The 14,260-nt window shown below is 38.7% G+C and overlaps 1 protein-coding gene across 7 annotated transcripts in view; it reads right to left on the bottom strand.

Moving 5' to 3' along the window:
• CNTNAP4 (contactin associated protein family member 4) overlaps positions 1-14,260 on the bottom strand; it is a 393,297-nt gene that overhangs the window by 25,922 nt on the left and 353,115 nt on the right. For all 7 annotated transcript variants that reach the window (XM_023556694.2, XM_010596846.3, XM_023556696.2 and 4 more), the window contains one exon: positions 292-516. In XM_023556694.2, the coding sequence (XP_023412462.1) occupies positions 292-516 (225 nt within the window). The remainder of the gene's footprint in view (positions 1-291; positions 517-14,260) is intronic.

Genomic DNA, 14,260 nt, shown 5'->3' on the forward strand with positions numbered 1-14,260 from the left:
CCTATCAATAATAAAATACTATAATAAATATTTTATTAATAATAAACAAATTATCATATAAAATATGTGATATTATCAAAATTATAAAGAAATAAAAGCATCTTAATAATTTAAATAGCTCTTGTAGGTGAAAGATACTGGATGGTACTGAAAAGGCACAACATACTAAAAATTTCCACACTATTTTTTTTCTTGTTTGTGGTTTCAGAAGCAAGAACACAAGAACAATCCATACTATTACTGACCAATATTCTAATTCAATTTCCTCTTGCTCATCTAAAAGGCACTCACCATTTTTGGCAATGATTACTGAGAGGTATTCATTATAAAAGGAGCTGATATAGAGCAGCAAGCTTGGTGTTCGTGTTGTTCGGAAGCTAAATTTGATCATTTCTCTGCTCAGCTTCATATCACCGTGAAATGATGCAGCGTGGGAGCTGGAGTTTTTACTTAAGGAATAATTTTCTTGAAAATTGTAAATCACGGATGAGCCAGATCCAAAATATGCAGAAATCTCTGAAATGACATGCAAGTTTTGTTATGTTAAAGAAAAATTAAGTACAAGGATCTTGTTTTAGTTATATTGATACTGTAAGATTTAAAAAAAAAAATAACAAATTGCACGGGTATAAGAAACACCTCCAAAGCAGAACTGAATAACAGTAAATTAATAAAGCTTTCATGATGGTCCTTGAAATGGCTTTATCTTAGAATGACATATAATTAATTCACTAGTATAACTTTACAATTGCAAACTTAATGCTCTCCTCTCTTGAGTTTAGACATAAATCAGACTGCTTGACTATTTACCTTTTTTAATTTCCATTGTCTGCTTAAATTTTAACCCCCATCTTTTGTAGACAGAATGCATTAGTCCTCCTGTAGTGGCTGGGAAGGAGAAAGGTTTGAGCAACTCTCTCAACTTCCTGGATTAATGGGCAAAAATTGTCTTTTATGCCTAAACACTTTCTCATATTTAATGAACATTGCAAAAAAAAAAAGTTAAGTTTTGGTAAGTATTAGGTCAAAGTAAGAAATTATCCAGCTTCTTTTAAATCAGTTTTGAAAGCATAATATTTTATTTGGTATAAGATTAATTTCCCAAATGCACACGTGCATACATACACACCCCAAATACAGATGAATGAAAGTGAGGAGGATGGTAGGAGGGATGATCAGTTTTGGAGCCCTGAACCCTGTTTCTCTCCATTAGTATAAAGTGCCAGTTATTGAATGAGAGTTACAGAAGGTATTTACCAGGTCATATAGCAGTGTTATGTTTCCTTCAGCATCTCAGGGCAGTGGTGTCACTAGGGGAGTGCAGGGGGTGACGACCATACAGAGTGATACTGTCAGAGGAGGTGACACCAAAATGACTGTCTATAAAAATATCCCTTTAATTAGTTATAACAACAAAAACATTTTTTGCAAACCCAACTTACAGTATCAATACACCTACAAGGCTAAAACTCTATGCAAATTTACTTTTTGAACCTTCTAATGCACTCTGGTCAGAGCTGCCATTAGTACTCAATTACAATGACACTTCAAATCATGTGATTTCATCTGCAGGTGCTACAAGCACTTGCTGTTGCTTTTTTTGCTGCCATTGTTTTTATACTCGCTGATTTTGTCACATTTTTTGGTGTTTTAGCAATAATATTGTGGTATTTAGTATTTGTAAGCCTATATCGATAAAATTTTTGAGAGTGAAGTAGTAATTAAAGGAAAAGAAGAAGTAATATACCAGAATTACAATTTATGAGTAACATTAGTACAAAAAAACATTACTAAGGATTCTGTAAGGTCTGGTACAGGAAGAGGTCCATGTGGGGGCAGGGGGATGACACCATGAGTTACCGCACTGGGTGATACCAACCCTAGTAACATCAGTGCCTCAAACGTGTTTTAAAATTTTTGTATTATACACAACATATCCCCCATGCATCTGTCAGTTTGTTACACGGGGGGTTTGCATGTTGCTGTGATGCTGGAAGCTATGCCGTTGGTATTCAAATACCAGAAGGCTCACCTGTGGTGGACAGGTTTCAGCTGAGCTTTCAGGCTAAGACAGACTAGGAAGAAGGAACTGACAGTCTAGCTCTGAAAACAATTAGCCAGTGAAAACCTTATGAATAGCACTGGAACATTGTCTGATACAGTGCCAGAAAAATTAGCCCCTCAGGTTGGAAAGCACTTAAAAGATTACTGGGGAAGAGCTGCCTCCTCAAAGTAGAGTCAACCTTAATGATGTGGATGGAGTCAAGCTTCTAGGACTTCATTTGCTGATGTGGCACAACTCAAAATGAGAAGAAACAGCTGCAAATATCCATTAATAATCAGAATGTGGGATGTATGAAGTATGAACCAAGGAAAATTGGAAATCATCAAAAATGAAATGGAGGCGGATCCAAGATGGCAGACTAGGCAGACGCTACCTCGGATCCCTCTTACAACAAAGACACGGAAAAACAAGTGAATCGATCACATACATAACAATCTACGAACCCTGAACAACAAACACAGATTTAGAGACAGAGAACGAACTAATACGGGGAAGCAGCGATTGTTTCCAGAGCCTGGAGCCAGCGTACCAGTCAGGTACGGCACAAGCACAGAGAGCTGCTCCACCCCCCTGAACTAACCCCGAGAGGGAGACCAGCCGGTTCCACGGGCGGCGTGGGACGCAGTCGGTAGGAGAAGTCCCCGGGAGGCAGTGACTGGTCTTGGAGCAGGAAGAGCAGCGTCCCAGCCGGGGAACCATCTCGCTGGGATTTGGACTGGACGCAGCAGATTTTCTGGAAAAACTAGTTTCCCAGTGATGGCTCGGAGACAACAATCCATATCAAACCACTTAAAGAAGCAGACCATGACAGCTTCTCCAACCCCCCCAAAAAAAGAATCAAAATCTTTCCCAAATGAAGATACAATCCTGGAATTATCAGATACAGAATATAAAAAACTAATTTACAGAATGCTTAAAGATATCACAAATGAAATTAGGATAACTGCAGAAAAAGCCAAGGGACACACCGATAAAACTGTTGAAGAACTCAAAAAGATTATTCAAGAACATAGTGGAAAAATTAATAAGTTGCAAGAATCCATAGAGAGACAACATGTAGAAATCCAAAAGATTAACAATAAAATTACAGAATTAGACAACGCAATAGGAAGTCAGAGGAGCAGACTCGAGCAATTAGAATGCAGACTGGAACATCTGGAGGACCAGGGAATCAACACCAACATAGCTGAAAAAAAATCACATAAAAGAATTAAAAAAAATGAAGAAACCCTAAGAATTATGTGGGACTCTATCAAGAAGGATAACTTGCGAGTGATTGGAGTCCCAGAACAGGGAGGGGGGACAGAAAACACAGAGAAAATAGTTGAAGAACTCCTGACAGAAAACTTCCCTGACATCATGAAAGATGAAAGGATATCTATCCAAGATGCTCATCGAACCCCATTTAAGATTGATCCAAAAAGAAAAACACCAAGACATATTATCATCAAACTCACCAAAACCAAAGATAAACAGAAAATTTTAAAAGCAGCCAGGGATAAAAGAAAGGTCTCCTTCAAGGGAGAATCAATAAGAATAAGTTCAGACTACTCAGCAGAAACCATGCAGGCAAGAAGGGAATGGGACGACATATACAGAACACTGAAGGAGAAAAACTGCCAGCCAAGGATCATATATCCAGCAAAACTCTCTCTGAAATATGAAGGCGAAATTAAGATATTTACAGACAAACACAAGTTTAGAGAATTTGCAAAAACCAAACCAAAGCTACAAGAAATACTAAAGGATATTGTTTGGTCACAGAACCACTAATATCAGATATCAGCACAACATAAGGTCACAAAACAGAACGTCCTGATATCAACTCAAATAGGGAAATCACAAAAACAAACAAATTAAGATTAATTAAAAAAAAAATACACATAACAGGGAATCATGGAAGTCAACAGGTAAAAGATCACATTAATCAAAAAGAGGGACTAAATACAGGAGGCATTGAACTGCCATATGGAGAGTGATAGAAGGCGATATAGAACAATACAAGTTAGGTTTTTACTTAGAAAAATAGGGGTAAATAATAAGGTAACCACACAAAGGTATAACAACTCTATAACTCAAGATAAAAGCCAAGAAAAATGTAACGACTCAACTAACATAAAGTGAAACACTATGAAAATGAGGATCTCACAATTTACTAAGAAAAACGCCTCAGCACAAAAAAGTATGTGGAAAAATGAAATTGTCAACAACACACATAAAAAGGCATCAAAATGACAGCACTAAAAACTTATTTATCTATAATTACCCTGAATGTAAATGGACTAAATGCACCAATAAAGAGACAGAGAGTCACAGACTGGATAAAGAAACACGATCCATCTATATGCTGCCTACAAGAGACACACCTTAGACTTAGAGACACAAACAAACTAAAACTCAAAGGATGGAAAAAAGTATATCAAGCAAACAATAAGCAAAAAAGAAGAGGAGTAGCAATATTAATTTCTGACAAAATAGACTTTAGACTTAAATCCACCACAAAGGATAAAGAAGGACACTATATAATGATAAAAGGGACAATTGATTAGGAAGACATAACCATATTAAATATTCATGCACCCAATGACAGGGCTACAAGATACATAAATCAAATTTTAACAGAATTGAAAAGTGAGATAGATACCTCCACAATTATAGTAGGAGACTTCAACACACCACTTTCGGAGAAGGACAGGACATCTAGTAAGAAGCTCAATAGAGACACGGAAGATCTAATTACAACAATCAACCAACTTGACCTCATTGACTTATACAGAACTCTCCACCCAACTGCAGCAAAATATACTTTTTTTCTAGCGCACATGGAACATTCTCTAGAATAGACCACATATTAGGTCATAAAACAAACCTTTGCAGAGTCCAAAACATCGAAATATTACAAAGCATCTTCTCAGACCACAAGGCAATAAAACTAGAGATCAATAACAGAAAAACTAGGGAAAAGAAATCAAATACTTGGAAAATGAACAATACCCTCCTGAAAAAAGACTGGGTTATAGAAGACATCAAGGAGGGAATAAGGAAATTCATAGAAAGCAACGAGAATGAAAATACTTCCTATCAAAACCTCTGGGACACAGCAAAAGCAGTGCTCAGAGGCCAATTTATATCGATAAATGCACACATACAAAAAGAAGAAAGAGCCAAAATCAGAGAACTCTCCCTACAACTTGAACAAATAGAAACTAAGCAACAAAAGAATCCATCAGGCACCAGAAGAAAACAAATAATAAAAATTAGAGCTGAACTAAATGAATTAGAGAACAGAAAAACAATTGAAAGAATTAACAAAGCCAAAAGCTGGTTCTTTGAAAAAATTAACAAAATTGATAAACCACTGGCTAGACTGACTAAAGAAATACAGGAAAGGAAACAAATAACCCGAATAAGAAACAAGAAGGACCACATCACAACAGAACCAAATGAAATTAAAAGAATCATTTCAGATTATCATGAAAAATTGTACTCTAAATAATTTGAAAACCTAGAAGAAATAGATGAATTCCTGGAAAAACACTACCTACCTAAACTAACACATTCAGAAGTAGAACAACTAAATAGACCCATAACAAAAAAAGAGATTGAAACGGTAATCAAAAAACTCCCAACAAAAAAAAGCCCTGGCCCGGACGGCTTCACTGCAGAGTTCTACCAAACTTTCAGAGAAGAGTTAACACCACTACTTCTGAAGGTATTCCAAAGCATAGAAAATGATGGAATACTACCCAACTCATTCTATGAAGCCACCATCTCCCTGATACCAAAACCAGGTAAAAAATCACAAAAAAAGAAAATTATAGACCTATATCCCTCATGAACATTGATGCAAAAATCCTCAACAAAATTCTAGTCAATAGAATCCAACAACACATCAAAAAAATAATTCACCCTGATCAAGTGGGATTTATACCAGGTATGCAAGGCTGGTTTAATATCAGAAAAACCATTAATGTAATCCATCACATAAATAAAACAAAAGACAAAAACCACATGATCTTATCAGTTGATGCAGAAAAGGCATTTGACAAAGTCCAACACCCATTTATGATAAAAACTCTTACCAAAATAGGAATTGAAGGAAAATTCCTCAACATAATAAAGGGCATCTATGCAAAGCCAACAGCCAATATCACTCTAAATGGAGAGAACCTGAAAGCATTTCCCTTGAGAACGGGAACCAGACAAGGATGACCTTTATCGCCGCTCTTATTCAACATCGTGCTAGAAGTCCTAGCCAGGGCAATTAGGCTAGACAAAGAAATAAAAGGTATCCGGATTGGCAAGGAAGAAGTAAAGTTGTCACTATTTGCAGATGACATGATTATATACACAGAAAACCCTAAGGAATCCTCCAGAAAACTACTGAAACTAATAGAAGAGTTTGGCAGAGTCTCAGGTTATAAAATAAACATACAAAAATCACTTGGATTCCTCTACATCAACAAAAAGAACACCGAAGAGGAAATAACCAAATCAATACCATTCACAGTAGCCCCCAAGAAGATAAGATACTTAGGAATAAATCTTACCAAGGATGTAAAAGACCTATACAAAGAAAACTACAAAGCTCTACTACAAGAAATTCAAAAGGACATACTTAAGTGGAAAAACATACCCTGCTCATGGATAGGAAGACTTAACATAGTAAAAATGTCTATTCTACCAAAAGCCATCTATACATTTAACGCACTTCCGATCCAAATTCCAATGTCATATTTTAAGGGGATAGAGAAACAAATCACCAATTTCATATGGAAGGGAAAGAAGCCCCGGATAAGCAAAGCACTACTGAAAAAGAAGAAGAAAGTGGGAGGCCTCACTTTACCTGACTTCAGAACCTATTATACAGCCACAGTAGTCAAAACAGCCTGGTACTGGTACAACAACAGGCACATAGACCAATGGAACAGAATTGAGAACCCAGACATAGATCCATCCATGTATGAGCAGCTGATATTTGACAAAGGACCAGTGTCAATTAATTGGGGAAAACATGGCCTTTTTAACAAATGGTGCTGGCATAACTGGATATCCATTTGCAAAAAAATGAAACAGGACCCATACCTCACACCATGCACGAAAACTAACTCCAAGTGGATCAAAGACCTAAACATAAAGACTAAAACGATAAAGATCATGGAAGAAAAAATTGGGACAACCCTAGGAGCCCTAATACAAGGTATAAACAGAATACAAAACATTACCAAAAATGATGAAGAGAAACCCGATAACTGGGAGCTCCTAAAAATCAAACACCTATGCTCATCTAAAGACTTCTCCAAAAGAGTAAAAAGACCACCTACAGATTGGGAAAGAATTTTCAGCTATGATATCTCCGACCAGCGCCTGATCTCTAAAATCTACATGATTCTGTCAAAACTCAACCACAAAAAGACAAACAACCCAATCAAGAAGTGGGCAAAGGATATGAACACACATTTCACTAAAGAAGATATTCAGGCAGCCAACAGATACATGAGAAAATGCTCTCGATCATTAGCCATTAGAGAAATGCAAATTAAAACTACGATGAGATTTCATCTCACACCAGCAAGGTTGGCATTAATCCAAAAAACACAAAATAATAAATGTTGGAGAGGCTGCGGAGAGATTGGAACTCTTATACACTGCTGGTGGGAATGTAAAATGGTACTACCACTTTGGAAATCTATCTGGCGTTTCCTTAAACAGTTAGAAATAGAACTACCATACAACCCAGAAATCCCACTCCTGGGAATATACCCTAGAGATACAAGAGCCTTCATACAAACAGATATATGCACACCCATGTTTATTGCAGCTCTGTTTACAATAGCAAAAAGTTGGAAGCAACCAAGGTGTCCATCAACGGATGAATGGTTAAATAAATTGTGGTATATTCACACAATGGAATACTACGCATCGATAAAGAACAGTGATGAATCTCTGAAACATTCCATAACATGGAGGAACCTGGAAGGCATTATGCTGAGCGAAATTAGTCAGAGGCAAAAGGACAAATATTGTATAAGACCACTATTATAAAATCTTGAGAAATAGTAAACCTGAGAAGAACACATACTTTTGTGGTTACGAGGGGGGGAGGGAGGGAGGGTGGGAGAGGGTTTTTTATTGATTAATCAGTAGATAAGAACTGCTTTAGGTGAAGGAAAAGACAACACTCAATACATGGAAGGTCAGCTCAATTGGACTGGACCAAAAGCAAAGAAGTTTCCGGGATAAAGTGAATGCTTCAAAGGTCAGCGGAGCAAGTGCGGGGGTCTGGGGAACATGGTTTGCAGGGACTTCTAAGTCAATTGGCAAAATAATTCTAGTATGAAATCATTCTGCATCCCACTTTGAAATGTGGCGTCTGGGGTCTTAAATGCTAACAAGCGGCCATCTAAGATGCATCAATTGGTCTCAACCCACCTGGAGCAAAGGAAAATGAAGAATACCAAGGCCACACGACAACTAAGAGCCCAAGAGACAGAAAGGGCCACATGAACCAGAGACCTACATCATCCTGAGACCAGAAGAACTAGTTGGTGCCCGGCCACAATCGATGACTGCCCTGATAGGGAGCACAGCAGAGGACCCCTGAGGGAGCACGAGATCAGTGGGATACAGACCCCAAATTCTCATAAAAAGACCAAACTTAATGGTCTGACTGAGACTAGAGGAATCCCGGCAGCCATGGTCCCCAGACCTTCTGTTGGCACAGGACAGGAACCATCCACGAAGACAACTCATCAGACATGAAAGGGACTGGTCAGCGGGTGGGAGAGAGACGTTGATGAAGAGTAAGCTAATTATATCAGGTGGACACTTGAGATTGTGTTGGCAACTCTTGTCTGGAGAGGGGATGGGAGGATAGAGAGAGAGGGAAGCCGGCAAAATTGTCAAGAAAGGAGAGACTGAAAGGGCTGACTCAAGAGGGGGAGAGCAAGTGGGAGTAGGGAGTGAGATGTATGTAAACTTATATGTGACAGACTGATTGGATTTGTAAACGTTCACTTGAAGCTTAATAAAAGTTATAAAAAAAGAAAAATTAAAAAAAAACGAAATGGAACACATAAACATTGATATCCTAGGCATTACTGAGCTGAAATGGACCTATACTGGCTATTCTCAATCGATCATATTGTCTGTTACTCTGGGGATGACAACTTGAAGAGGAATGGCATTGCATTCATCGCCAAAAAGAACATTTCAAGATCTATCCTGAAGTACAACGCTGTCAGTGATAGGATAATATTCATATGCCTACAAGGAAGACCAGTCAATACAACTATTATTCAAATTTACGCACCAACCACTAAGACCAAAGATGAAGAAATTGAAGATTTTTACCAACTTCTGGAGTCTGAAATTGATAGAACATGTAATCAGGATGCATTGATAATTACTGGTGACTCGAATGCAAAAGTTGGAAAAAAAGAAGAAGGATTGGTAGTTTGAAAATATGGCCTTGGTGATAGAAAAAAATGCTGGAGATTGCATGATTAAATTTTGCAAGACCAATGGCTTCTTCATTGCAAATACCTTTTTTCACCAACATAAACAGTGACAATACATGTGGAACTCGCCGGATGAAATACACAGGAATCAAATTGACTACATCTGTGGAAAGAGATGATGGAAAAGCTCAATATTATCAGTCAGAACAAGACCAGGGCCTGACTATAGAACAGACCATCAATTGCTCATATGCGAGTTCAAGTTGAAGCTGAAGAAAACTAGAACAAGTTCACGAGAACCAAAGTACAACCCTGAGTATATCCCACCTGAATTTAGAGACCATCTCAAAAATAGGTTTGACTCATTATACACTAATGACTGAAGACCAGATGAGTTGTGGAATGACATCAAGGACATTACACATGAAGAAAGCAAGAGGTCATTAAAAAGACAGGACCAAAGGAAAAGACCAAGATGGATGTCAGAAGAGACTCTGAAACATGCTCTTGAATGCTGAGTAGTAAAGCAAATGGAAGAAATGATGAAGTAAAAGAGCTGAACAGAAGATTTCAAAGAGCAGGTTGAGAAGACAAAGTAAAGTATTATTATGAAATGTGCAAAGACTTGGAGTTAGAAAACCAAAAGGGAAGAAAATTTTCGGCATTTCTCAAACTGAAAGAACTGAGGAAAAAAATTCAAGCAATGAGTTGCAATATTGAAGGATTCTACAGGGAAAATATTAAAGGACACAAGAAGCATCAAAAGAAGATGGAAGGAATACACAGAGTCACTGTACCAAAAAGAACTGGTCAACGTTCAACCATTTCAGGAGGTAGCAGATGATCAGGAACCCATGGTAATGAAGGAAGAGATCCAAGCTGCACTGAAGACACTGGCAAAAAAAACAAGCCTCCAGGAATTGATGAAATACCAACTGAGAAGTTTCAACAAACGGATGGAGCTCTGGAAGTCCCCGCTTGTCTATGCCAAGAAATTTGGAAGACAGTTATCTGGCCACCTGACTGGAAGAGATCCATACTTACACCTATTCCAAAAAAAGGTGATTCAACAGAATGTGGAAATTATCAAACAATATCATTAATACCACACACAAGTAAAATTTCCCTGAACATAATTCAAAACTGGTTACAGCAGTACATTAACAGGGAACTGCCAGAAATTCAATCTGGATTTAGAAGAGGATGTGGAACCAGGGTATCATTGCTGATGTCAGATGGATCCTGGCTGAAAGCAGAGAATACCAGAAAGATGTTTATCGTGTTGTATTGACTATGCAAAGGCATGTGACTGTGTGGATCCTAACAAATTATGGATAACATTGTAAAGAATGGGAATTCCAGAATGCTTAATTGTGCTCGCAAGGAACTTGTACTTAAACCAATAGGCAGTCATTTCAACAGAACAAGGGGACACTGCATGGTTTAAAGTCTGGAAAGGTATGTGTCAGGGTTGTATCCTTCCATCGTATTTATTTAATCTGTAAGCTAAGCAAATAATCTGAGAAGCTGTACTATATGAAGGGGAAGGGGCGTCAGGACTGGAGGAAGAGTCGTTAACAACCTGCATTATGCAGATGGCACAACCTTGTTTGCTGAAAGCTAAGAGGACTTGAAGCACTTACTGATGAAGATCAAAGACCACAGCCTTCAGTATGGATTACAACTGAAAGTAAACAAAAATCCTCACGGCTGGACCAATGAGCAACATCATGATAAATGGAGAAAAGATTGAAGTTGTCAAGGATTTCATTTTACTTGGATCCACAATCAACACCCATGGAAGGAGCAGTCAAGAAATCAAAGGACGCATTGCTTTGGGCAAATCTGCTGCAAAAGACGTCTTTAAAGTGTTAAAAAGCAAAGATGTTACCTTGAAGAGTAAGGTGCACTCGACCCAAGCCATGTTGTTTTCAATCGCCTCATATGCATGGGAAAGCTGGACAATAAATAAGGAAGATAGAAGAAGAACTGACACTTTTGAGTTATGGTGTTAGTGAAGAATTTTGAGTACACAATGGACTGTCAGAAGAACGAACAAATCTGTCTTGGAAGAAGTACAGCCAACGCTAATTAGATGGTAGATAAGAACTACTTTAAGTGACAGGAAAGATAACATACAATACAGGCAAGGTCAGCACAACTGGTCTAAACAAAAAGCAAAGAAGTTTCCAGAATAAACTGAAAGCTTTGAAGGCCAGCGTAGCAGGGGCAGGGGTTTGGGGACCATGGTTTCAGGGGACATCTAATCTAAGTCAACTGGCATAATAAAATCTATTAAGAAAACATTCTGCATCCCACCTGGGAGAGAGGCACCTGGGGTCTTAAATGCTAGGAAGCAGCCATCTAAGATGCATCAATTGGTCTCAACCCACCTGGATCAAAGGAGAATGAAGAACACCAAGGATACAAGGTAATTACGAGCCCAAGAGACAGAAAGGGACACATAAACCAGAGACTACATCAGCCTGAGACCAGAACTAGATGGTGCCCAGCTACAACCAATGACTGCCTGGACAGGGAACACAACAGAGAACCCCTGAGGGAGCAGGAGAGCAGTGGGATGCAGACCCCCAATTCTCATAAAAAGACCAGACTTAATGGTCTGACTGAGACTAGAAGGACGCCAGTGGTCATGGCCCCCGGACCTTCTGTTGGCCCAGGACAGGGTCCATTCCCAAAGCCAACTCTTCCGACAGGGATTGGACTGGACAATGGGTTGGAGAGGGATGCTGGTGATGAGTAAGCTTCTTGGATCAGGTGGACACTTGAGACTATGTTGGCACCTCCTCCCTGGAGGGGAGGTGAGAGGGTAGAGGGTGTTAGAAGCTGGTGAAATGGACACGAAAAGAGAGAATGGAGGGAGGAAGTGGGCTGTCTCATTGTGGGGAGAGCAATTGGGACTATGTAGCAAGGTGTATATAAGTTTTTGTGTGAGAGACTGACTTGATTTGTAAACTTTCACTTAAAGCAGAATAAAAAAAAAAAAAAGTACAGCCAAAATGCTCTTTAGAAGCAGGGATAGCAAGGCATCATCTCACATACTTCAGGCATGTTATCATAAGGAATCAGTCTTTGGAGAAGGACATCACGCTTTGTAAAGCAGAGGGTGGGCGAAAAAGAGAAAACCCCTCAATGAGACAGTCTGGCAGAGTGGCTGCAACAACGGGCTCAAGCATACCAATGATTGTGAGGATGACACAGGACCAGGCAGTGTTTCATTCTGACTCACTATGAGTCAGAACTGACTCAACGGCACCTAACAACAACAACACAATACATAATTTTTATATCCTGTTAACGGATGGAGAGTAACATCCCTGTTTGCACTTAATGGACCAGAAATCAGATCCAAAAGGTGAAAACTTATTCTTATGAACAGCTGGTCACAACTGAATTTTTAATTTAAATGTGAAAAGTCTCACAGAATGGTACCAGCAGCATGTGATTAATTTTCACAGGTTGACTTTAAATGATAACTTACTCCTGATAAAAAGCAAAGGACTTGAAAAGTGTATTTCTGACAATTTTTCTTTAACTAATCCCAAGGACTTTGAAAATCAGGAGTTGCTTCAATATGGAGTCAGTTTTTGGCAGTCTCTTTCGGAAAAACGTTCAAGAGCCCAGAGACACTTAAATGAAGTAATTAAAGCTGAATTGGATACAGCCTTCTATAAACCAAAAAAACCAAACCCAGTGCCAGTTGAGTCGATTCCGACTCACAGCGACCCTCTAGGACAGATTAGAACTGCCCCCATAGAGTTTCCAAGGAGTGCCTGGCAGATTTGAACTGCCAACCCTTTGGTTAGCAGCCGTAACCACTATACCACCAGGGTGTCCAAAGAGGAACCATAAAAGTATAGCAAATGTTGGCATACTCAGAGAAGTCAGTCCAGAACACTTAATACTACATTCAGTTCCCTCTCTCTTCCATGACATAGCTCAGTGAACAAGACGAGTAAAAACCAGTTGCCATCAAGTTAATTCTGACTCATGGTGGCCCACGTGTACCAGAGTAGACTTGTGCTCCACAGGATTTTTAACGGCTGATTTTCCAGAAGTGGATTGCCAGGCTTTCTTCCTTGGTACCTCTGGGTGGACTTGAACCTCCAACCTTTCAGTTAGCAGCTGAGCATGTTACCATTTGCACTACCCAGCGACTCCTCAGTGAGCAAGACAGACTGAAAAATATTCTACTATTTTACTCTGCCACCAGAGAGTCTGTAGACCATAGAGCAAAATGGCTGAGGGGCTGTTTTATAAAACATCACTATTTATTGGAAAAGTTATTTACACTCTTTGCCAAAATAGTTGACTGGTCAAAAAATAAAATAAAGTTAAAAAAAAAAAAAAAACCTAAAATGCTTTCTAAATGTCCTTGAATTGCTGAACATTATCATCAAAAATAATAATTTCTTTAATGATTTTAAAGTAGGGTACTGCCCCATGTCAATATGTTGACAACCATATTATTTAAAAGCATCAACATTAGATAGAAAAAAGGAGACTGGATATATAACACTTTAAGATACCTGTAGACAACTATTAGAGGATTTATCAGCTATGAGAAACAAAACAAAACAAACGGTTGCCAAGGAGTTGATTCTGATTGCTAGCAACCCCAGCTGTGTCAGAGTAGAACTCTGCTCCATAGGTTTCTCAATGGCTAATTTTTCAGAAGTAGATCACCAAGACTTTCTTCTAAGGTGCCTTTGGG

The sequence above is a fragment of the Loxodonta africana genome, chromosome 21 (genome assembly GCF_030014295.1).
Source record: "Loxodonta africana isolate mLoxAfr1 chromosome 21, mLoxAfr1.hap2, whole genome shotgun sequence".
In the NCBI taxonomy this organism is placed as follows: domain Eukaryota; kingdom Metazoa; phylum Chordata; class Mammalia; order Proboscidea; family Elephantidae; genus Loxodonta; species Loxodonta africana.